Raw genomic sequence first — 23,057 nt, 5'->3', positions numbered from 1 at the left:
CCTTCCTCGTTCCCTTCCTCACGGTCCCACAATGCAACGCGCCGGAAGAGCGCCTGGCAGCCGGTAGCCGTGGCTGCAGCGCCCGGGGGTGAGGTGAAGTTGCCGGGCTGCGCCGAGACGGAGCCATGCCCCGCCAACGTGTTCGCCGCGCGGCACCAGCAGGTGAGGGACGGAATCCCCCCCTCCCCGTCCTGCCGTAGCGCCCCTCCCACCGCCGCCGGCCTCCTTCCCCGGTCCCGGGGCTCACCCCGCCGGCGCTCCGCAGCCTCCGCTCCGGCCGGGACACTTGGCTTTCCCTATTGGCTGCGGCGCCTGTCAGTGAAGTTGGGGGAGACGGGCGCGGGCCAGTCGAAAGCAGGCGGGGCGGTGCAGCGCGGTGGCGGGGCTCGCGTGCGCGGCAGGGCCGGGGAGCACGTGGGCGGCCTGGCCCGGCGGGACGAGGTGAGTGGGGCGGCGGGGGGGGGAAGGGGGCTGGGGGAGGAGCCGAGCGCCCGGCCGGGCTGTGCCGAGTCCCGGGGCGTGCCTGCTCCCCGCCGCGGCGGGCCAGGCCTGCTGCCCTCGGGACAGCGGCTCCCCCGCCGGCGACGGGTGCCCAGTGGGGCCCGGCCTGCTGCCTGAGGGAGGCCCCCGCCGCACCCCGGTTGTTCCCCAGGCGTGTCTCTGCGGGGCTCGTTTCCTGGGTCCCTGTGCGACGCAGGTGCAGCTTTTGGTTGTTTGCAGACTGCTCTTATTGGATAAAAACCCCCCAAAACCCAATAATAAATAAAACAGACCGTCGTTTTATTGCTTCAGCTCTGCGGCGCTTTATTCCTCCCGTGTGCTGCCCCGTGGAGGAGGCCGGCGAGGAGCCTGCGGGATGAGTCCTGTCCGTGCTGCACGGCCTGCCGGGCCGGGGCAGAGCCCCTCTGGAAGGCGCTTCAGTGGTCTGGGGTTGTTGGTGGAACACCGTGACTCCTTGCAGAAAAACGTGCTGTAGAGGGGGTTTTTTGGACGAACTGTCAGTTCTTTCTCTGAATAAACTGAGCGCTGACTTGCGGAAGGTGGTGATTGTGCGCTAGGTGAAGTGGCTGCCTACCTGTTGTTTAGCAGCTGGGTAATCAGTCCTAAAAGCACGCTACGAAAAGGTTTTTCATACAAAAAGTCACCTGTGGGTATTGTGCCTCGACTCTTCCCAGCTTAGTTTCTCTCTGTTTCTCTTGCGCTGGCTTTATTTTTTCGGCTGCGATGGCCCCCCCCCCAGGGCAGCTGGCCTCTGTGGCTGGAGTGCCGCTGAGTATGAGCTGAAGTAATGGTTTTGAAAGGACAAGACAAGTCAGACATGGTGCTGTGCTGACGTGTTTACATGAAGGGTGGTCGGCGGGGTTAGGCCAGCCTGCAAAGACTGTGGAGACTTGGGTTTGAACCCTTTTAGCTTTTTGCATGTTTTCACTATACAGCATATGTCGCTTTTTAAGTTTACCTGATCTTTTCAAAAGATCTTTTGTGAGATGAGGCACAGAGCCTTACAGGGTCTACAGGCTAGAAGCTAAAAATGTCCTACCATATGTGCAATAGCCACCTTTTTGAAGGCAAGCACTTGGCTGGAGACTCCATAGTGGTAGATCACTCTTGTCTAGAAGGGTTTACAGGCATACCAAATAACAGATCCATCTGAATTATTTGCTTGATATGCTGGGAAAGTGATGATAAATCTCCCCCAGTAGGGAACCTGAAAAATCAGAACTCCCATTGTCGGTGTATTTTCAGATACGTTAGAGTATTTGCCTTTGCTGGACTTCATCAAAGATACAAGGAATTTGCGGTAAAGAAAACTGAAAGATTGCAATTGCAACAAAACCCGAAGATTCAGTTGGGACAAACCCAATTCTTTTTCCTAAAATCCCTGTAGTATTGGTTAGTTAAAGTACAAGTCCCAAAGGTTTGTAGGATTTTTGGTACTTAAGTTTCCCGTCTTGTTCTTTTGTGCAGTGCTTTTGATTTAAGGTTTCAAATCCTTTGGTTTTTATAATTCACGCTGTGATCTTGCCTCTACAACAGTTACAATTGCTTCATGTTAAAGTATAATTAATTTGTTTTCTTTTGAAAATGTCAAATTAAAACAAGTTAATTCACCTCAAGGGACATCTTGGCAATAGAAATAATACATTTTTTAGCAATAAGCAAGTAAACCCAAAACCTAGTTTCTAATTTACTGTTTTTGTCTGCTAGGTCTCTGTTCCATGTAAGAAAAATTACAGACTACAAATATGGGAAAGAAACGCATCAAAGGCAAAACTGCGCAGTCTGATGAGTCTCTGGATACGCTGGGTATGTTTTCCTCAGAGAAGTCTGTGACCCTAATGTTTGTTTTAACCTCACAGAGGTCTTGAAAACTCATTAATATTACAAGGCCTTTACACTAGTCACTGACTTTGAAGACTCATTTACAAAGCGTGGGTTTGTATAATTGAAACCAAAGTCCACCAAGAAGCATTAGTGTTGTTATGTCTCTAAATATGCTAGAAAATAATAATCCTGTATTGAAAACTAGGATTATTTCCTGGTTTTCAAGAAACTCGGACTCACAGGTTTTTACTGATACACAGGTTGTATTGAATCATATAAAATTCCTCAGAATACAGAGTGTTTGTAGAATTAGCTGCTAAGCTTGTTATGATAGGTTGAAGTAGTATTTTCCTGATGAAGATTTTATTGCAGAACATTCTTGCTTCAGCACAGAAGATTGTGATTAAAATATTTCTGTGAAACCGTTTGTCTTCAGCAAGTAACCTAGTACTGGCCCTGGACACATCAGCGCTGTAGTCATAGTGCTTTTTGGTTAAAACTTATTTCTCTTCCTTGCCTTCTGTTCCTATAGAGAAAATCCCATGTTTTGAATGTTATCCTTCTAGCTGTGCTGGATCTCACTCCTGTGTTGCAGTTTTGTTGTCTTGTTTACCCTGGTTATTCTGGCTCTCGTTTTTGCTCGTGTTGCGTAGCATTCTCTTCTACTGTCTTGTCCACCAGGTCACAGATTGTGTCTTGCCCATCTCTTTTGTTGGTCCTGACCAGGGAAACAAGTTGAGCTATGCTAATCTAGCTGAGAGAGAGAGCACTTATGGTTTTAGCCAGGGTGCTCAATGTGACAGCGTGTTTATTTTAAATTCAAATCTACTGTACTTTGATTTTCTCGTTGTCTTGGTCTTGTGGTAGCTTCTGTCTCCCCTTGCTTTTTAGCTTCTTTTGTCTTTTTTTTTTCCCCTGGAAGCAAGATCAATGTCTGCTGTGACTGTTTTTCTCCAGTAAAAAAAATCAGTTATGGTGCAATTGTTGATGGCATCTCACTTCTTTGGCTAAAAATAGGCTATCTTACCCAGACAAAGTCCTGTAAAGCCACAAATGTGAACTAAGACTGATCATTGTGAATATTCCCACTGTATAGTAACAGCCAATATACAAAAGGTTTGTTTAAAAAAGACAATTTCGAAGTTGTAGATGAAGCTTGTGTTTCTTAAAAAGGTTTAAAGAATGCATACAAATATCTGTATTTGGCTCTTACTGGCTGGCATTTGTACTGTGGTAAAACCCTATGATCTTAGACAGAAACAGAACTGTAGCTACAGAACTTTTCACCAGTTTCAGCTCATGACAAGAAAAATTTGCTATCTTGAGGCTGTAATCTTGCATATGGTCCTCAACAAAGATAGATTCAGAGCTGTTAGGCAATAAAAATGTCTGTAGCAAAGGACTTATGACAGCTGAATTATGTAAACAGCTATGTAATTCTTCTCAGTAATAGTTTCACAAAAACGTGATTTATTTTTTCAAACTTAAGTGCATACAGAATTTTTCTTTTAGCATGGATTTGTTTACTCTGCTTTTTTTACTTTTGAGGTAACTATTTATACTGTCAGATCTTTGACCCTGTATTTGCAAATTTAGACATTTGTAACTGCAAATAGTGAAGAACTGTAGGCTGATGATGCTAAATGTCTTAGAAACACCGTAAAAAAAAATCAAAATATGTTCAAAATAAAAAAAAAAAATCAAAATATGTTCCTCACTTTTTATTTGGAAGAACTTGAATCAGTTTGCATATGCATTCTCCATCAATTGCAATTTCTCTGCGCATAACTTAAGCTTACAGGCAGCTTCTCTTCACTCCAGTGACAGTATAACCAACAACCTTAAAAAATTAAACAAAAAAAAAAGTAAGATAATTAAACTCCTGGTAGTAGCTCTTAGCAACAGATGCCTGTTCTCGGTGTAACCATTCTTAGCAGAGTTTGGTTAAATATATGGAGTTCACACCAGGCCCAGAAGATGCAGTTCCAAGTAGTATTGTAGTGCAAAGTGATAATGGTATAGATAGGGTAACTCTGCCATTCTGTTTTACCACAGTCTGCTGCATAATTTCACTGAGGCAGCTCAGCTGGAAGCATAACCTCCATAATCTCCACTTTTATAGGCCAGCCAGGTGCTGCCTTGGTGACTGGGAACCATGGCAGTGGGCTGTGGCTGCTCCCTGGGAGGTGTGGGAATCGTAACGCCACTGTAATAGAAGCCCACAGCCTGGCACAGTAGGTAGGTTTGTATCCAAAGCTTTTGTCAACTCCTCTGACTAGATGTAGATTTCAGTGGTACTTTTTTTTTTTTTTTTTGAAGTGATGCAGTAGTTTAGGATGCAGCAACAATATCCCCGAATTGTGAATGGGGGTAACAAAGGGTTACTTTCCGAAATGTCTGCTAAATTGTCAGTGTTTCTTTGGCTCTAGAAAAGCTATCCTAGCTTCTGGGTTGCTGCCTGTGCCTTGAAGCCTAGAGACGTTTGCATTTGTTATGATACCTACATCCTTCTTGTGCTTTTTATTTTGTAGAACCTGTGTGCAAGCATATTCGTAAAGGACTGGAACAAGGTCAGCTGAAAAAGGCACTGCTGAACGTGGAATGGCACATTTGTCAGGACTGCAAGGCAGACAATAGGACGCAAGAGAAATCTCAGGAGGAGACTGACGGAAGCCCTTCGATATGGTTGTGTCTAAAATGTGGCCACAGGGTACCTCTTGTTTTGTTGTTAACTTGTATTGATATCTTTCACTGCCTCATAATATAGCGGAACAAGAGAGCTTCAAATTAAACTCTTATATTGTCTCTTTTTTACTTTGAAGGTGGTGCTATGTAAATGATTTGATATATTTCAGTGTGATTAGCGGTTCAGACCACACATTTTTTAATTAATTAAATGCATAGAAGCTTGGCACATAAGCATTTGGCAGACTTAGGGCTAAAACACCATGCTGAGGACTTATTTTCCCAGGAAGTCCAGATTATTTTGCTAGAATTTCTGTTAATGCTCCTAATCTGTGATTTTTACAGTAAGATCTTGTGCTAATGTTAGTTTATTAAACTTAGAACTCTGCATGCTGAAGAGGTTTTCGGTTTTGTTGTGTTTTGTTCTTCAAGCTCTTCAAACTGGAGTTTGTAAATTAGGTGTTCGGTCCCCGAGCAACTTTATAATTTTTCTGCACCCAGTAAGTTACTTCTCTCTCTGCAGAAATAAGTGTTTTGAAATAGAGACCCATCTGGTCATCCTAATTAGTCTAACAGTTTTCATTTTAATACTTTGTTTATACTCTGACTTTATGCTTCATTGATATTCAACTGGATTTTGTGACACTTCTGGTTATCAATGTTGTAGGGCTGTGGCAGAAATTCTCAAGAACAGCATGCTTTAAAGCATTATACAACGCCAAGATCAGATCCCCATTGTTTGGTTCTCAGTTTGGACAACTGGAGTGTGTGGTGAGTTTGTCAGGCAACAGTTATACGACATAGCTAGAGGGCAACAGAGGCTGGGACATAATTTGTGTTTTCTTCTCTTTGTGATTTCTAGGACTTATCTCTAGAAATTTATAAAATGTTTCCACACACAAAATTCCCAGCAGACTTTGCTGAGATTTGTTGAATAAGTATTCCTCATAAAAACATATAACTAGAATGTTTTCATAATTGAAGTTGAAATTAACCAACTAGTAAATGCTGTTGAGTTCATATTTTACTGCTTTTGCATGGTCAGAAGACTGACATGTAAAAACATATGTCACTATGTAGCTCTAAATCTTAACTTTCAGCCTGGGGAGAAGCTACTTTCTGATGCACAGTTACTTAATTACTTTTATTTTCCCAATAAATATGACTTCTTAATACTGTATGTGTAGTTAAGAAGCACAACTGTAGAATTACAAGATGCTACTGGATCAGTCAATACAAATTCCATCTCTCTGGTTGTATTTCCTTCTCTTAAAAGAAATTCTCCTGAAAGGAATATCCTCAAAAGGAACAGCATGTTACTGTATAAGGGAGAACCTTAATTTTCCAGACTATGCCATATAGAAGCACTATGCCTGACATAGAGTTTTCATTTCGCTTTTTAACCTTTTTTTAAACTTATTATGTTAGTTTTATGTGACATTATCTCTTTACTTGATCATATTTATATATGCAATGATCAGTGATTTTGTTGAACTCTAGAATGGAAATGGACATTAATAACATATATAATTAATGAATTAGTGAACTTATTTTTGTGAATTTAAAAAAATTTTAAAATTATAATTTTAAAGGGCTTTATTTTCTCTCTTCTACAACTTACATAATTTTTAAATCAGAGTACTTGTGAATGAGAGGATGTTGTCTAAGCAAGATATTTTGCTTCCTTCTAGAATTTCTTGGTTATACAAACTTTCACAAGAAATTATTCAGAGATAGGTATATTTGGTAGAAATTATTGTTATAAATCAAACCTACAATTAAGAACTGTATTTCACAGTGGACTTAGTACATAAACGCAAAAGCCAAAAGCCTTTTTGATCAGAATCTATTAATGCTGTGAATGTATGAATGCATCTCTATATTATACATGAGTATGTGGTTGAAATTTGACTTGAACAGTACCTGTAAATGGTTAAAAGAAAAGGTTTTTAACATGGAGAGAAAGAGGAGAGTTCTAGTAATTCATTGAGTTCTGCTCTTGTGGAGTTACAACAAGTGCTATTGTAGGTATTTTCAGTTCTAGTAGGACTTACCAGTTGGATCTACTTAATGTTTTCTCCCCCCACTGGTCAAACAGCCATCATTGAAAAAACTTCATTCCAATCCCGTTTCCATAAAGACTACCTATAAAAAGTTTTGGTAGATGAAAGGTTATGATGTTAAAAACTGCCCATGGGAGTAACTATCATTTGTTATTTCAGGAGTGAGAATGCCTATTTTTATGGTTAACTGGACAGACAATAAATACATACACAGGGATCCGAAGGCTGAGTCAGTTTTTTCAATGAGACCTGAAGAAATGCAGCCAGTTCCAGGGGTGCTAGAGGTTTAGGAAAGCACTTGGCTGCGGACCTCTGCTGCTTTTAATATGAGAAAATAGTCTGACTTATGGTAATCCTGAAATCTGCTAAATGCATTTGTGCCTAGGAGTTGTGTGTTTCAAAGTGCAGAGGTATTTGTGTTCTCTTCAACACGTGTTGTCACCTCTTCAAAGAGCTGGTCGGGCAGAACTATGAAATCGGTACATACAACTCACCTTCCAGCTGTATGTGTTCTGGCAGAACTTTTACTCTAACCTTTGTCACTGCAGCTTCACTCACAGTTTTGCTGAAAACAGATTAGTGGCCTAACCACAAAGTTCTTTGCTCGTAAGGAGACAGATAGATTTATATAAGCAACGGAAGAGCAGACAGAAGCGTGCAGGACTAATGGAGGACGTTGATTTGTTTCTTGCAGTTTAAATACAGTGAAGTGCTTGCTTGGCTAGAATACTCAGAATATTTTTCCATGCCATAACATGTGTAAGTCATATCCTTTAGGGCCTGATATCTTAGTTTCTTGGCTTTGGCCAAATTTTCCCTCCATTTCATTTTCTTGCAGACTAGGTTTCAGAGCACATATTTTAAGGGCCTAATTTATATTTGTAAATTGCAGCCTCCAGTCACTGATATAATTTAGTAAAGATAATTTTTAAACTTTTTATTTTCTTGGTCAGAAATAGATTTGAACTCTTTTCTAAGACTTCTAAATCTTAAAATAAATCTTTTAATTGTATAACTTTGTATAATTAATTGCATCAAACAAGCAACTAGTTTAGGATCTTTAAACAATAGAAAAAAATAGGATTAATTGTTTTTCTTTGGGGGGGGGTGGAGACAGGTGCTACATATGCGATAATGAAGTCTCATATAATACTTCAACCCGATTGGGTCAGACTGTGGATTATGTTAGAAAACAAGTTTGTACTGACTCACCACGTACAGGTAAGTAACTATAGTATACATACCATAAATCAAGAAGTCCGTTAAATGTAGGAGACAGTACTGTAAATCGAGAATGTACGCTGAAGTAGATTTAACTTTTGGAGCACCTTATGGTGAAGTAAAAAGCTGATTTCTTCCATATTTTTCTTTGTCAGAATTCTGGTAGGGTGAATAACATCCTAGCCTATGGACCTAATTGGACTGGGATTTTTTGCTCAGTGTCCCGTAAACTTTTACAGACCAGAAATATTGGAACACAAGGGAAAAAAACACATTTTTACTTTTTTTAAAATGTGACGTTAGGTTGTGCTGTGAGGAATTGATTTTCATTACTTAGAAGTGCTGGGTCTGTTCATTAGTATTGCTTGCTCTGTCTTGAGATCTGAAGGAAAATTGCCATTGCTTAAGGATAATTTTATTTTTTAAAAATATCTTCGTAGATATCTGTGAATGTATCAGCTGGAATGACGAAGTCTCCAGCTGTTGCAGCTCGTTTCCTAATGGAAGGAGTGTATAAGAGGATTTGTCTGCTGTGTCTGTACATTTAGTACAGGTACCTGCAGTGCATTCAGAACTCCCTAAAAATAGTGTGTTCAGCTATCAGCAAAATGTGGTTGTTTAAAAGGAAATAAACCCAGCAAAACTTCCCGGTTTCCTCAGTGGCAAAACCTTTTTGTACAAGGCATTTCCACTAGAAAACTTGGAAGAATTTGCATATCAACATAAATGCTATAACTCATGGCTATCAGAAATTCCAGCTCCATCCTACACTTTGGTGAAATCATAACCCCCTTGGGAAATAGATCACAGCCATCCAGCAATGCCACGTGGCAGTCTCTGAATATTTGTTGAGGAAGCAACTGAGGTTTTCCCACAGGGACCAGAATTTTTGAGTGGTTTTGGTCAGTGTTTCCCAGATAGTGGCTTTTTTTACATCTGGTATTTGAACTTTGTATTGTTTGCCAGAATTTTCTTCTTGGATTTGAACCGAAAAACGGATGGATGCCTGGGTGCAGTTGTTGCCTGTTTCAGGTGTTCCATCTGTTGTTGTCCGTCCATCTGTTTCTTGTCCATCTGCAAAGATTGTATTGTCTGTTTTCCTTGCTTTCTCTGAGCTGGCATTACTTGATTTTGAAGTTAATCTTGGCTCGCAGCACTGTTTATCAGAAACCTTCTGGATAGTGGATGGCCAAACTGGCAGAACCAGTGTGGGTGTTATTCTGAAAATTACCTGGAATTGCCTTACGGTTTTATTAAACAGGTCATTAAAATTTTGAGCTATACACCAAAGTAATTTTGGGGAAAATATCTTTAACGTGTCTTGAAGAATATAAACCTTCCAGTTTCATCTGTTTAGGTTCATGAAATGAACATGAGAATGCTTTGACAATGAAAGGCCTGGGTATTTAATTTCAGACTGTAGTACTGTGTCAGAAGGGCTATTATATCAAGTGCCATCCTGTTGGATGTTGTATAAAGCGCTAACATAGCTGATTTTGCAACAGGAATGAAATTTCAGAGAACACATGCAGTCTCAGAGATTGTTGGCATGAATGGCTCTTGGGCCAAGTGGCATGTTTAGATTGTATGCTGATCTGAAATGGCATTTCAGGGATTTGTTGAGGGGGGGTGTTGTTGTTGTTGGTTTGGTTCTTTTTTAACTCCTGTGACCTAGACAGTTTCAAAACCTAAACCAGTAATGTTACATTTATACAATTACAGAGTTAATGATTGTATGTTTGTTATAAGCATTGTAGGTTGCTGCTGTCTATAACTACTTTTTCCTAGCCCATTACCTGTAACTGGGTTAATGTGTGGTGTGTTTTTTTTATTATTTCAGTAGAAAAACAACAAGATAACAAAGAATTTGAAAACAAGAAAGTAGAAAAAGACAGCAAAAATGTGCAAGAAAAGGAAGTCTCTCTTAAAGAAGAGAATGGTCATTCAAGTACTAACTCGGAAGTGACTGTGAAAGGACTTAGTAACTTGGGGAATACATGTTTCTTTAATGCAGTAATGCAGGTACGGTAGTTGTTGCTACTCATAAAAATTTTTGAATAGGAAAAAAAAACCCAACCCACAAGAGCCCCACCCTAAGTATTGTACAATGACACAATCAGAATGTGATTTTTATCTGCCAAGAATGGAGGATTCATTCTAAAAATAGTGTGTTTGCCCAGAGAAATACGAAGATACAGAGCTGCAGGTTCAGACTTGCTCTAAGGGAAGATATAACAAACTGCCCTGTCTTTGAGGGACAGCATCTTTCACTGATAGAGATTAAGCATGCCAACTTCCTAGTTTAGTAAAAAAGATAAAATAGTCTGGCACATCACCCTAGCTGACCTCTTAGAGTATGAGAGATTAATACCCAGAGACTGTGGGTGTTTACTGAAGCAAAAATGTCTCTTGTCAGCAACAGGAAGTCAAATAAAAGTAAATATTAACAGGATGAGCGTATTGCATTGCCGTCTTGTGTGTCTTGCTCAGCTAAGAAGTGTTTGGATACAATAAACTTGCTCTTTCATGTGTATTAGAACTCACATGTAATCTTGTGGTCTTTGGCTCTTGATACTGAAGCTTTACTCCAAATTCCCACTGTACTTGCAGGTTTTAGTAAGCCGTTTGATTTTTATTTTAATTTTAAGCATATTTTAAACCAAGCAGATACGCACACCGTGTTTTACGTTTTGATTGTAGAAACAGACACTAGTAAATAGACTGTCAATAGATCAGCCTGCAGCAGAATAATACATTCAGGGTTTCTGCAATCTAAAGCAACATATATAGAGAGGACACTCGCAAGTCCCATTAGCTGTATGGAATATACCTTTAACTGTTAAACACTTTTAGAATTTGCAGAGTAGTGGTTACCACTCTAGTCCTGTGTTTGAGAAAAATCATTTGCTGCTAATCTGGCTGATACAATTTCCACGACCAGTGGAACTACTCTGCCCTTCCTCTTGTTCTCCAGTTACCAATCTGTTTCTTCATTTTACCTTCTACAGAATTTATCACAAACTCCAGTCCTGAGGGAGCTGCTTAAAGAAGCTAAAATGCCTGGCACAACAGTTAAAATCGAGTCACCTGAGTTATCCGTGGTATATATGCTTCAACCTTTGTTTCTCCCCACCCTTCCAATCTGTTAGAGACATCTGGATTTTAAAGCCATTTCAAATAAATACTGACAAGATTTAAGATAAGAAATCATTGGGAACTTCACCACTGACTTTCATAGAGCTGCTTCTGAAATCAGCAGAGGTCTTTCATTCAAAGTGAAAGAGCAGTGATTCAATACTCAGTAATAAGTATTAGTTGTCATCACAGGTCTACTATGATCAAGTTATTTAAAGGGTGAAAATGTGTAGATTTTGCTGTAGTGTCACTTGTCTAAATGCAAAAAAGGAAACTGGAGGATGTCTGCAGCGCTAACTTAAATAACACACCTATCATTACAGTTAGGGATTTGGCTGGGAAAGAGGGGTTATGCATTTTAAGAAACTGTATTTTTTTCGTAATAAAAGCAAGAAATCCAGAGTTGCAACTAAGCAATAAATAATTAATGATTCTTAGCCCAGTGTTTCGATATCATCTCATGTGTTGATTGTTTTAGTCAGGTTAACTTACTGCTGTTTCCGATATTTGTGTATTCTGTTGTATAATAATGTTTTCAAGAACTGAAGTGTTTAGATAAGGAAAAACTTACCTAGAAGGATCCATCACCAAATTGAGGCAAAACAACTTTGTTGCTTTTGTTTAAAACAGGAACCTCAGCTGATAAAACTAGATCAGCCAGGTGCTTTGACATTAGCCATGTATCAGTTCCTGACAGAAATGCAAGAGACGAAAAAGGGGGTAGTAACTCCTAAGGAACTTTTTGCTCAGGTTTGTAAAAAGTGAGTATCTGTACAATTACATTGTCATAGTGACTATGAAAAAAATACTCAGTTGTTTAAAAAGGAAGTCAGTTTTCTCCCTCTTTTTTTTCTTGTGCTCACATCACAGCATATAAAATTTGTATAACACTTGAAAAGTCTTGAAAGAAGGGGATAAAGAGCAAAATCTAAATGAAGTAAAATGAAAGATACCCGGTGACATATTCTGATAAGCTAGCTTCGTATTTTTAGAAAATACTGTATGTAGACACTTGTTGCTTTTATATACATGCTTGTTTTGAGGCTTTGTGTCTGGTATGGATTGTTTTTGTTTCTTCTTTCTCTGAGTTCAGTTATACTTTGCAATTATTGTTTCGTTTAACAGAGCAATACGATTTAAAGGTTATCAGCAGCAAGACAGTCATGAGTTGCTTCGTTACGTGCTGGATGGAATGCGAGCAGAAGAAATACAGGTGAGTGCTAATTTTATAGTTGTGCAGACTTTCTTCATACTCCAGACTAAGACCTTCTCTTGTGCTGAGGGGAGAAAGAATGTTCTTTCCGAGAGGAGTGGTTTGTGCTGCCCATAACACACACTTGAAGCAGATTAGCAACAAAGCTGTAGAACCAGGCAGCCTCTAAGCAGTGGGGTTGTGAAGGAGCAACCACGGGTATTACTATTTTCATTTAACAAAACTATTCGAAGAAAGAAATTTGTTTGTGGCCTAAATGTCTTAGACATATTGCACACATTGCTTAGCTTTCTAAGGTAACAATATCTTGGCCTTTTTGTAAAGCAATGTAGTGGTTACTCTCTATGCTTTTCTAGTAAATTCAAGTAGAAGGGTTCAGTTTTGTTGCTCTAAATGTCTTTGGTTAATTCAACACTTTCAATAGAAGTGTCTGTTGTCCTTCAGAAATAGATTGACTTGTCCAAAACGTCTATAGAAAAAGTGGGTTTGCAGTATGTGTAGTCACCCGAAAGAATGTCCTTTTGTCTGAATTTCTGAAATGCCTGAAAGTTCACTGGTGGAAATTCTTTTCTTTTTTTTTTTCTGGTTTTTATACGGGAAAGTATATCATCCTTAGACTGATTTTCTTACGTAGTAATTGCAACATTATGGTTGCAAGCTTGTTTCTCAGTTGGTTATTTTTTTAATAGGAAGGAACTATTTTGTGTCTCTGCAGGCATTTGTGGGTTTTGTATTGATTCTCTTAATTAGTGAAGATTAGATTTTTTTCCTCCATCTGAAATGTTTTGTGAAATGAACTAGTAAATTAGTTTAGGAAATTTTATGGTGTGTATTTGTTTTGAAAATTTCAGCAAATAAGTGCTGGAATACTGAAGGCACTGACTGACTCCAACAAACAAAACGAAGAAGAACTTAAAAAGAAAATTAAAGGTAAAAGACACATTACTGATGTTGTAATAGTTTAACATCTTCTGAAATACCCAAAGTAACACCAATAGTATCAACTAAAAGATACATTTTTAGTTGTATGACTTTATGGCATCTCTTGAAGATGTGTGTATCTAGAATATGAGGATCAATAGTGTTAATCTATTTATTTAAATGTCTTGCTGAACTTGTTGCGTTTCCTTCTTAACAGTGTAAGAGACAGTTGATTCTGTAGCTATTATACATTAAAATATGTTTGGGTAGTGTTTAATCATTCAATCTTATGTAAAAAATTAAAATGTTAGCATGTGAATGTAATTATTTATTCAGTCCTAATAATCCATTGTTACTTAATGGTGGTATAAAAAAAACCCTAAACAGTGAGCAGAAGAGTTTTTAAACTTTTCAGTGTGACTTAGGTTAGAAGATGAGGAGCAAGTTTAAGTTCAGACTGTGCTAACCTGAAAGTGTAACTTCAGGAAATTGTTTTTATTTTTAGGGCGCCTTAACACAAGTCAGTGCTTGTTTTATAGGTTCAGACAGTTGTTTGAGTTAAGTCCTGAGAGAAAACAGGAGCTCTTACTGGGATGCAGTACTTCTGAGAAAACAAGGAAATGCGTTTGAGTTGAGAAAGTGGTAGAGGTGTTGATTCAATCAAACAGTCTTCTGCAAAAGTGTTCTCGCCCCCGTCCATCCCTTTGATACATGAAAGAATCTTAATTTAAGAATCTTGCTGTACTTCTGAAGGAAACTAGAACAGACTGACACATTTGATCATACACCTTGCGTACTGTATTGTCTTTTTTTAATTTGGTATGCCGTAACTAAATTAGTTGCCAGTATAGTATATGTTGTTAACTTTACTATGTACCTTGTCAATTCTCAGAATATGAAAAGAAAAAGGGAATACGAAGTTTTGTAGATCGAATCTTTGGTGGAGAATTAACCAGTACAATTATGTGTGAGGAGTGCAGAAACGTAAGTAGACTGCCTGCTTTGAATAGCCTAGAGTTTAATTTTATGTAATCTGCAGGCGAAACCCAAAGTAACTATATGTAGAAATAAATGGAATTGTAATCATTTGCTTCAGTTAATATAGTTCTAAGAGCTCACCAGCTGCATGCTTTTCAAAGGGGCATGGTTTGGCTGGAATCTTTTTTCCCTTATGTTATAAAGCTAATCTTTCAGTCCCTTTCAAAAGACTTCCAGAAAAAGAGGTCAGCAACAGCAAGCTGCCTTTGCCAGGACAGTTAACTCTCAGATTCCTGGTAAACACCTTCCCATGGTACAAACTGCAGAGTGGATTAATTGTTCTGCTACCAGCAGTTTGCTGCCAGGGGCCCTTTCCTTTTTCATCAGATGGTGAGGTCTTTCCCTTTCCCACACTGGAATGACCGTGGGATTGTCAGGGGAACAGTGAAGCAAGAAGGCACTATTGGGATAATGCATCCTGAGAATGAAGTCCTTACGGGTGTTAGTGAGTGGGCTACATGAATGTCATGACAGATTGCAGATATCAGTGTCATCGGCCCTAAGCTGGGTACTCACATTCTAGGCCATTAGAAAACTGAAATTTATAGAAGTATTTCTTGCTTATTTCTGTGGTAATGTGACTGCTAGATTTTGGTCATGGATAGCTGTTTGTGAAGGTAGATTAGCTGTGTTTTTACATTTGCATGCACAAGTGAATGCATGAATTGAATTCAAACAAGGCTACATACAAAGAAGCCTATTGACAGCAAGCCAGCCAGTTCTAAACAAAATTAAATTGGACCTTTAAATATTCTTTTAAAGGTGTCCTTGGTCCATGAGTCTTTCCTTGATTTGTCCCTTCCCATACTAGATGATCAGGTAAGAAATTTTACGTGCTTGCTTTTTTGGCTTAGTTTCTGTTTACTTATATGAAAACACCTTTATTATATGATCATTAGAGAATGAAATTATGCATCTTTCTAAATGTCTCTTTTGAAAGTTAAAATTATAAATTTGCCCAGAAAGTTAGAGAATAAGATTTTCAGGAGAGTCATTCCTGTAAGTTGTGGCTCATAAATTGTCTCTGGAAAATCACTGATAGTCCATTGGTGATCTTTCTGCTTTGTCAGTTAATATTTTTAATGTAGAGGTTGGCTTAGGGAATAACCTAGTATGCTCAAATGTTGTCACGCTATTGTAGAAGATTGAATTGCAAAGAACAATGTTTCCCAGTTCATCTTCACTGTTGTAAAATTGGAACTAAATTGCATGACAGCGATGGGTGCCTATTGGTTGCTTGAATGCTTCTTTCTTTTTTCTTTTTAATTTTTTAATCCATTTTTTCTGCCCTGTGTGCAAGAATACTTGTCAATATTCTGGTTATTGAATAAAGTTAAGAAACGTTAGGATAGTATGTCAGTGCTTATTTGATCAATACTGGTTTATTTCATTGATCTGTAGACACTCAAAATACTTGATTTGCTTTGTGTTTCCTATTGACAATCTGTATATGCAATATTTCAGATTTGTTGTGTAGCACTGCTCACAAGAAATCTAACGAGTAAGCATTGAAATGAAACCTCCTCAGCCAAAGCGATCATATCTTCTGCAACGAACAAATTTCATTTTAGCAGAAGCAAACGAATTCTGTGGCAGGCAGTTCAGCTGAAAATGTCTCCACTTGAGTAAAATGTTACTCTTCAGTGCATTTAATGAGATTTACATCTGTTAGCGCCAAAGGTAATGTTGCTACTTTTTACAGGTTTAGAATTTGTCCCTTCATAACGTTACTTTTTCATACTGTTTTTCACTCTGCCAGTCGCTGTTTCACAAGAACTCTCTCTGGAGTGAGACACCCCTTTTGTAAACATTAGGGTGGCATAAACAAGTTAGTTGCATGTTACAGTCACTAAAATGTTATGTCTTGAGCTGATGAGAACTCAGATAACGTCGCATCCGCAGAGTTTTCTTTGGAATACTATTTTGTTATTCAGGACAGCAACATCTTTACTTCTGTGGTTGTTTTGTGGCTTTTTGTTTTTTGTAGAAAGTAAAAATTACAAATGAGAGAAACATTAGGAAAAAAAAAGAAAAGGAATCTGAAGATGAAGAGGACAAAAACAATGACTGTTATCTTAAGGAAAGAGATGAGCCCCCTGGTACAAGTAAGCACCTTCAGAAAAAAGCAAAGAAACAGGCCAAAAAACAAGCCAAGGTTGGTTTTGAGAAGTATTTCGCTTTTATTAACGAAATGCTTGCAACTTCTGGTAACACAAATTCTTTTTGCTTCCTTGGTTTAGATAGAGGAGAAGGAGACAGCTTAGAGTGTCTGCTCATTCAAATGCACAACTGAAAAGATCATTTGTATCTATGTCTTTGCTATTAAGAAGTTACATGTTCTGCTATGAGTTGCTGCGCTAGAAGTAAGCTAGTATCCAGAGGAGTGTGGAATTTGTTGCCTTTCTGAAGTAGCATTAATTTGTATCAGACAGCTGTTCTCCAGTCATTGACGGCAAGAGTATTCACAAAACTTTTTAGAATACAGACAGAAGAAAGGATCAGGAAGATATAAAGGGAATCATTAGCTGTGTTTTGAAGATGCTGTGTAACAAGGAGCAGTGGGAACTGTGTCTGAGTGACAATAAATTGGGTATTGGTTTAATTGATCACTTCTGCTCATTAGATTATAGATTATTCTCCCTCCTCCTGCCCTTTGCATCTATGGCATGCTACAGAACTTGTGATAAAGAAATGGTAAGAAATGCTAAATATCATTTAAACTTGCTCTGTTTTTTGTATTCTTGTATATGATGTACTCCAATTTGCAGAGCCAGCGCCGTCAGCAAAAACTTCAAGGAAAGGTGCTTCACTTGGCAGATATCTGTGCAACTGAAGAGTCAGAAAAGGATGTCGAGTATAACCAAGAATCAGAGGCAGAAATTAACTCTGAAACTCCTGATCTGAAGCAAGAAGAGGAATCGTCAAATGACTGCAAAGATCACTGCTTAATTCAAAAAGACTCGAGCATACCAGTAAACAGTACAGAAGTTCAGAGCATGCATGAAAATACAGGAAAGCCAGAACAGGGGTGTGTAGAAAATGAGTCTCTCATGGATCTCCCTGTGGTAGAAGGCTTAGATTCTTCCTTGAAGTTTGTCAATGGCCTTGACAACCTGTCTTTGAAAGATGAGGGTGATGAAAATGAAGATGAGGAAGAGCTTGCTACTGACCTTTCAAAACTACACTTGTGTGCCGATGCTGAATCTGATACAAGTCCCTTGGATGACCTTCAGACTGTTCCCATCAAGACATGTGAAGTATTGACTGGAGATCCAGAAACGGCATTTTCTACTCTTGCAAACAGGGACGATCTGAACCCAGAAGAAGGTTCAATCCATCACTGTTTGTATCAATTTACCCGTAATGAAAAACTGACTGAGACCAATAAACTACTCTGTGATGTATGTACACAAAGACTTTATGGACCAAAGAAGAACATAAAAAGTATGACAAATTATCTTTTAAAAGAAAACTAAATATGTCCCTATCTGCTGCTTGGGTGGGTAAGGGGGAAAATGTTCCTAAAGTTGTATTTTGTCTGGCTTTGACTTGGATCGGTTGAAGTGGTATTCCGTGGGTAGGTTGCGAGAACCTCTTTCACACAGATTAATACAAGTAAGTTTTTAGCAGAATAGTAGGCTCGCAAGCTGGGGAACAGAATCCTGCGGGACTGGAAAAGAAGAGTGAGCAAAGAGGAGTGGGTTTGGGCTTGGCGGAGGGAAGGGGCATTTTAGTCTAAAAAGTCATTATGTGGATGAACGTAGGGCTGTTTAGCGGGGGACTTTTCTATTCTTTCCTCAAATGTGACAATTCTGCTGTGACAGTCATAGGGAAATCAGGTTGGTGTTTGCTAAAGAGGCCAGTAAAGTCTGCATGTAATTTCTGGTTCTGAGAGCTGTAGAGAACACGCAAGGATTCATCCTGCTTGCGCTGACCCCACGCAGACATGTTGTGAGTGGTTGCTTTTGCGATGTGGGATCTGCAAGGCGGCGGCTCTTGTACAGTTCATCATGTTAAAGGGGGAGTGTTCAGTTTCTCAGTTGTCGGAGTACATGACGTTATAACATCTAAATAGTGATAAGAAAGAAATTCTTGCTGTAACACCTGTTTAGATGTTTATCATTGGTGGTTTTCCTTTTCTGCAGGTGAAAAGAAATATGTTTATACTAATGCCAGTAAGCAGATGCTAATCTCTCTTGCCCCTCCAATTTTAACTCTTCACTTAAAGAGGTTTCAACAGGTAAGTAGCAGGCTGATATTGCAAAAATGTGTATGTATACAGTATTAGTTTAATACGTATGTATGCACATAGTACAATTGTTAGCATATTCCTATAAGCCTGTTTTGGTTTGGTTTTTTTCCCAAGGTTTGGAAGGCGTTGGTATGCAGGGTTGGTTTTGTGGTCTCTGAGGAGTTGGACTGTGTTCTTGTGAAAGAATATTCAATTAGTTACCTGGAAGACACTGTTTTGTGAGCTTATTTTCAATATATTCCCTCACTATTGTTATTGCTTACTATATTAAGCAGTATCTTAGCATTAATTGTTTCCTGCTACTACAGCAGTTCATGGTCTCATACATTTCAGTACAGATAGAGTAGGATCCCTTACTAAATGAGTGTAACAAGTAGGTCAGTAGAATTGGGAAAGAGAAGATTCTGAACCTTACTGAGTGAAGGAAAAAAAGAAAAAGGGGATGAATGCAAAACAATGGAACTTTCTTATTTATAGACACTGAAATAAAGTGGCTTACTTTTTTCCAAGTTGTAAGAAAATTTTTAATTTAGGGCTTTAGTATTTCAAGAAAGAAAGAGGAAAGGAATGGGATTGGGACACAGTATTGCCTCTTCTAAATTCAAAGCTGTTCAGTATTTTGGTCAAAATACTTGAAAAATAAGAGAGGTGACTTTAAGTAGATGAAAAGCAATTCCACAGAGAAAATGGAAATGTGTAGCTTATTCCAAGAGATTGTAACATGATTAAGGAAGTAACATTTGTGATCTTCTCATTTTGTTTTTCCAATCTGATTCTGGAAGATTATGTGAATAAGGTGGAAGTAGAAGTGACATCAGTTTTGGTGACATAAAATTGGATCCTCAGGCATACTACAGTGTCTGAGAAGCAAGAGATGTCATTGTAGTTACATAAGTACATTACAGCTGATTCTTTTTCCACTTTTGCTACCATTAAGTTACCCTAAGAGTGAGTTGAGGAGTCGTCTCAACTTGTGCTCCAGTGCAGCGTGTGAGGGCAGGGCAGTAATGATGGAAAACCTTGGGCATTGGAGGGGGGGGGGTGTGTGGAAAAAGTTGCTTGTTTTCCCAATTTTGTATAATGTGAAACTAATTTTGTATTGTTGAAACTTTAACCTGAAACATTTAGTAACGAAGCATGGTTCTAATATGCTACATTTTAAAGTTATGGGGTTTTCCTTTACTTTGTCTGTTTAAGGCTGGATTTAATCTACGGAAGGTTAACAGGCATGTCAAGTTTCCAGAAGTGATAGACTTGGCTCCTTTCTGTACAGCTAAATGTAAAGTAAGTGGGGAAACAATCAGATTCTCCTTTCCCGTGTTCTAACGTGCTTTCACAACTAAGCTGCTTAGCAGAATCTTTGTAGAATGCTTGATAAGCTTTAGCTATTTTATGTCATAAGACAGGATAACTTACGCGTGCAACTTGTGCTGGAGTCCGTGCACGTCCACTGGTCGTAGCTGTAGTGCTTGCATGGATCTGTAATCACCAGCTTCCCTTCCATCAGCAAACAAATCAAAGCAACATGAAGAGTTTATATTCTAGTCTTGTTTAAAGCCCAGTACCTCACTGACAGAGCTGAACTTCTGCTTTTGTAGAACGTGGCTGAAGGGAATACCAAAGTACTGTACTCTCTCTATGGAGTTGTTGAGCACAGTGGAACAATGAGGTCTGGGCACTACACTGCTTATGCTAAAATGAGGAGTATGAACAACCGTCTCTCTGATCTTGTCCTTCGAGGACAGTCCCCTCAAGGTAAATAATTCAAAATATTTTAGTTTTCTTCTTACTGCAGAACAGTAACAGGAATGATTGCTTCAATTCTTGGTAATAACTTTTAGTCCTAAATGCTTCCTTTCACAGCTTTAGAAACCGAACCAGTAAAAGGACAGTGGTTCCACATCAGCGATACCCATGTACAAGCTGTGTCTGCATCCAAAGTGCTGAGCTCGCAAGCGTATCTCCTGTTCTACGAGCGACTGCTGTGACTCGTCTGAGAAGCCCTCCTGTATGTGCAGCCATCTTCAAGTGGTCTGAAAGAAGACAGAGACTTGCAAATCATGCTGTTGAATGCTGGAGTTACTGTATACGACCGCAGGAATGTGCTTCGTGCTCCTTAGACACACTGACAAGTGGTTAACTTATACTTTTTCCAGTGTTTTCACTACTTCTAAATAAAAGTTTTTTCAAAATTACAGCTTTGAGCTTCTATTGAGTAATTTGTGTGTTGGCACAGACAAGCAACCCTACTGTTAGTTTCCTACACGTGCTATACATCTTAGTCAGCAACTCTTGCCCTTTAAAGGGACCAGCTGTAATTTTTGAACTGTAGTTGTCTCGGCTATAATCTGTGTATTTCAGGACTGGGTTCCAGGCATAAGAAGCTGTTTCTTCCTACACATCTTAGAGCAGAGACGAATTCAGCACTAGCTCTCTTTCCACTGTTGGTTTACGTCCAGTGGAGGAGCCCGCAGTTTGCAGACTCTCTAGGAATATTTTTGCGTGGGAACCTTGCGCTGGTGTTTTGGCAAGGCTGAGCGCTCCCCTCTCTCTGTTTCGCCACAGGCCTTTCTGCACTGGAGGGGCAAGAAAACTAGTTCTGCAGTGGCTCGTGACTCTAAGGTTCTCTACTCCAGAGGCTGGGCTTCACTTGAAGAACGCTAGAGCAGCAGCTGCTTACGTTCAGTGCATTGTTCGTGTCAACCTTACTCTGGAAACGGCCTGTCTTAGATATTCTTGTTGCCCTTCCAGTCATGGGCAGCAGCGCTCATGCAGCTGGCTCTGCCAGCGTGCCAATCCTGCGGAAAACTTGCTGAGTTTAATTTTCAGCCACACCAGCAACTGACAGTAAAGCGAGCATCAGTGTAGCTGTCGTACGGCAGCCTTATTTAGGCATAAGATCGCTCCAGACCTGATTTAGCCTTCCACTCCCTTCTGGCTGTGAAAGAGAGTAGCACTGGCAAGAGTAATAAAAGGATTAATTATTGAAGTGGCTTGAATTTCAAGTGCGGTTCTGCTTTCAAGCTCCCTCTGAGACATGCAAGCTGTTTACTTTCCAAGAAGAGTCTTAACAGGGGGCTCCAGCTGAAAGATTCCAGCGCTCCACATCGTGCTGGCTCTTGCTGCTCAGCGTTTATTTTTAAGGCCATTAGGATGAGATGCAGTTCACTGCTGCCAGGCTGCCATTTTGAGAACATGGAGACTCTTACAGGGCGAGGATGGAACGGATGCATGCGCGTAACAAAAGTGAACACAGGCGTGGACCGCAGACCTGCTGCCATGCTTAATTATTTCAATACTTGTTTGACTTTTTACACTCAAATGCTGGGTAAGGAGCACAATTAAGAGCATGAAGAGCTGAAGTTATGAGCTCCTTGTAGCAGGCTCATGGTCAGTGTCCCTCATCTGCTGTACGGGTGCACGTGTCAGGATGGTGGGGTGGGCTGCAGATGTGGTCTCTTGAGGAGAGGCTGGGCATGCCTGATGCTGGACACAGCTGGCTCCAGCAGCCCCACCACAGGGCACAGCTCAGCCCATCAACCAAGACAGCAGCACCTTGGGGAAAACGTAAGGCCAAAAGGTTGCCCAGCCCTCAGGGGAGAAGTGTGATGAACAGACCCGCGAGCCCCGAGGGGAGGAGGGGGAGCTGCAGGGACCAGAGCAGCTCTCCCCCTGCTGCTGATGGAGAGGAGCCTGCTGGACGCCCCCACAGCAGCTCTGGCAGCCCCCAGGCCAGAGCAGGTGGATATGCGCCCCAGTGGAAGCTGCAGCCTGTGCAGAGGAGCCCAGACTAGGCAGGTTTTCCTGCCAGAAACCACAATCCATGCAGGAATGGCTGTTGCTGCTGGACTGTAACCCACGCTGAGGGTGCGGGCAGTCAAGCAGCTCATGCAGGGCTGCACCCTGTGGGAGGGGAGCAGGGGAGAAGTGGGGGTAGGAAGGAGCAGCAGAGGAGACACTGGCCTGACCCCAGAGCCTGGCACTGTACCGAGGGAGTATGCAGGGAAGCGTACAGCCGAACCTGGGAAGAAGGGCAGGTGAAGAGGGAGGGGGTTCAGGCTTTGTTCTTGTTTCTAACCCTTCAACTCTATTTTTAACTGGTAATAAATTAATTTTCCACATGTTGAATCTGTTTTGCCCGAGATGGTAATTGGCGAGTGCTCTCCTACTCTTTATCTCAGCCCCTGAGCTTTATCTACTGATT

The 23,057-nt window shown here is 40.1% G+C and overlaps 1 protein-coding gene across 5 annotated transcripts; it reads left to right on the top strand.

The window, feature by feature from the left end:
* Positions 1 to 11: 11 nt before the first annotated feature.
* Positions 12 to 21,048, top strand: USP16 (ubiquitin specific peptidase 16). Of its 5 annotated transcripts, none has more exons than XM_075433284.1 (19): positions 12 to 162; positions 2,209 to 2,307; positions 4,857 to 5,035; positions 5,678 to 5,781; positions 8,191 to 8,294; positions 10,138 to 10,316; positions 11,303 to 11,395; positions 12,060 to 12,190; positions 12,555 to 12,642; positions 13,494 to 13,572; positions 14,456 to 14,547; positions 15,364 to 15,420; positions 16,589 to 16,706; positions 17,225 to 17,295; positions 17,370 to 18,045; positions 18,747 to 18,841; positions 20,051 to 20,137; positions 20,452 to 20,608; positions 20,717 to 21,048. In XM_075433284.1, exons 2-19 carry the CDS (start codon positions 2,247 to 2,249, stop codon positions 20,839 to 20,841), a joined length of 2,496 nt encoding a protein of 831 aa, XP_075289399.1. In that variant the 5' UTR covers positions 12 to 162; positions 2,209 to 2,246; the 3' UTR covers positions 20,842 to 21,048. The 5 variants fall into 5 exon arrangements, with proteins under 5 accessions (XP_075289399.1, XP_075289390.1, XP_075289413.1 ...); XM_075433275.1 differs by having other exon boundaries at positions 13 to 162; positions 10,135 to 10,316; XM_075433298.1 differs by lacking the exon at positions 17,225 to 17,295 and having other exon boundaries at positions 13 to 162; positions 16,589 to 16,756.
* The last annotated feature ends 2,009 nt before the right edge of the window (positions 21,049 to 23,057 follow it).

Source organism: Opisthocomus hoazin, chromosome 1, assembly GCF_030867145.1.
Source record: "Opisthocomus hoazin isolate bOpiHoa1 chromosome 1, bOpiHoa1.hap1, whole genome shotgun sequence".
In the NCBI taxonomy this organism is placed as follows: Eukaryota; Metazoa; Chordata; class Aves; order Opisthocomiformes; family Opisthocomidae; genus Opisthocomus; species Opisthocomus hoazin.
The sequence above is the reverse complement of the archived record's forward strand: the minus strand, read 5'-3'. Positions and strand labels throughout refer to the sequence as shown.

Excerpts from the sequence above, each read along its gene's own strand:
- USP16 (XM_075433275.1), top strand. The coding sequence starts at position 2,247 with ATGGGAAAGAAACGCATCAAAGGCAAAACTGCGCAGTCTGATGAGTCT. Across the intron at positions 2,308-4,856 it reads TGAGTCTCTGGATACGCTGG|AACCTGTGTGCAAGCATATT; the intron begins GTATGTTTTCCT and ends TTTATTTTGTAG. Across the intron at positions 10,317-11,302 it reads TCTTTAATGCAGTAATGCAG|AATTTATCACAAACTCCAGT; the intron begins GTACGGTAGTTG and ends TACCTTCTACAG.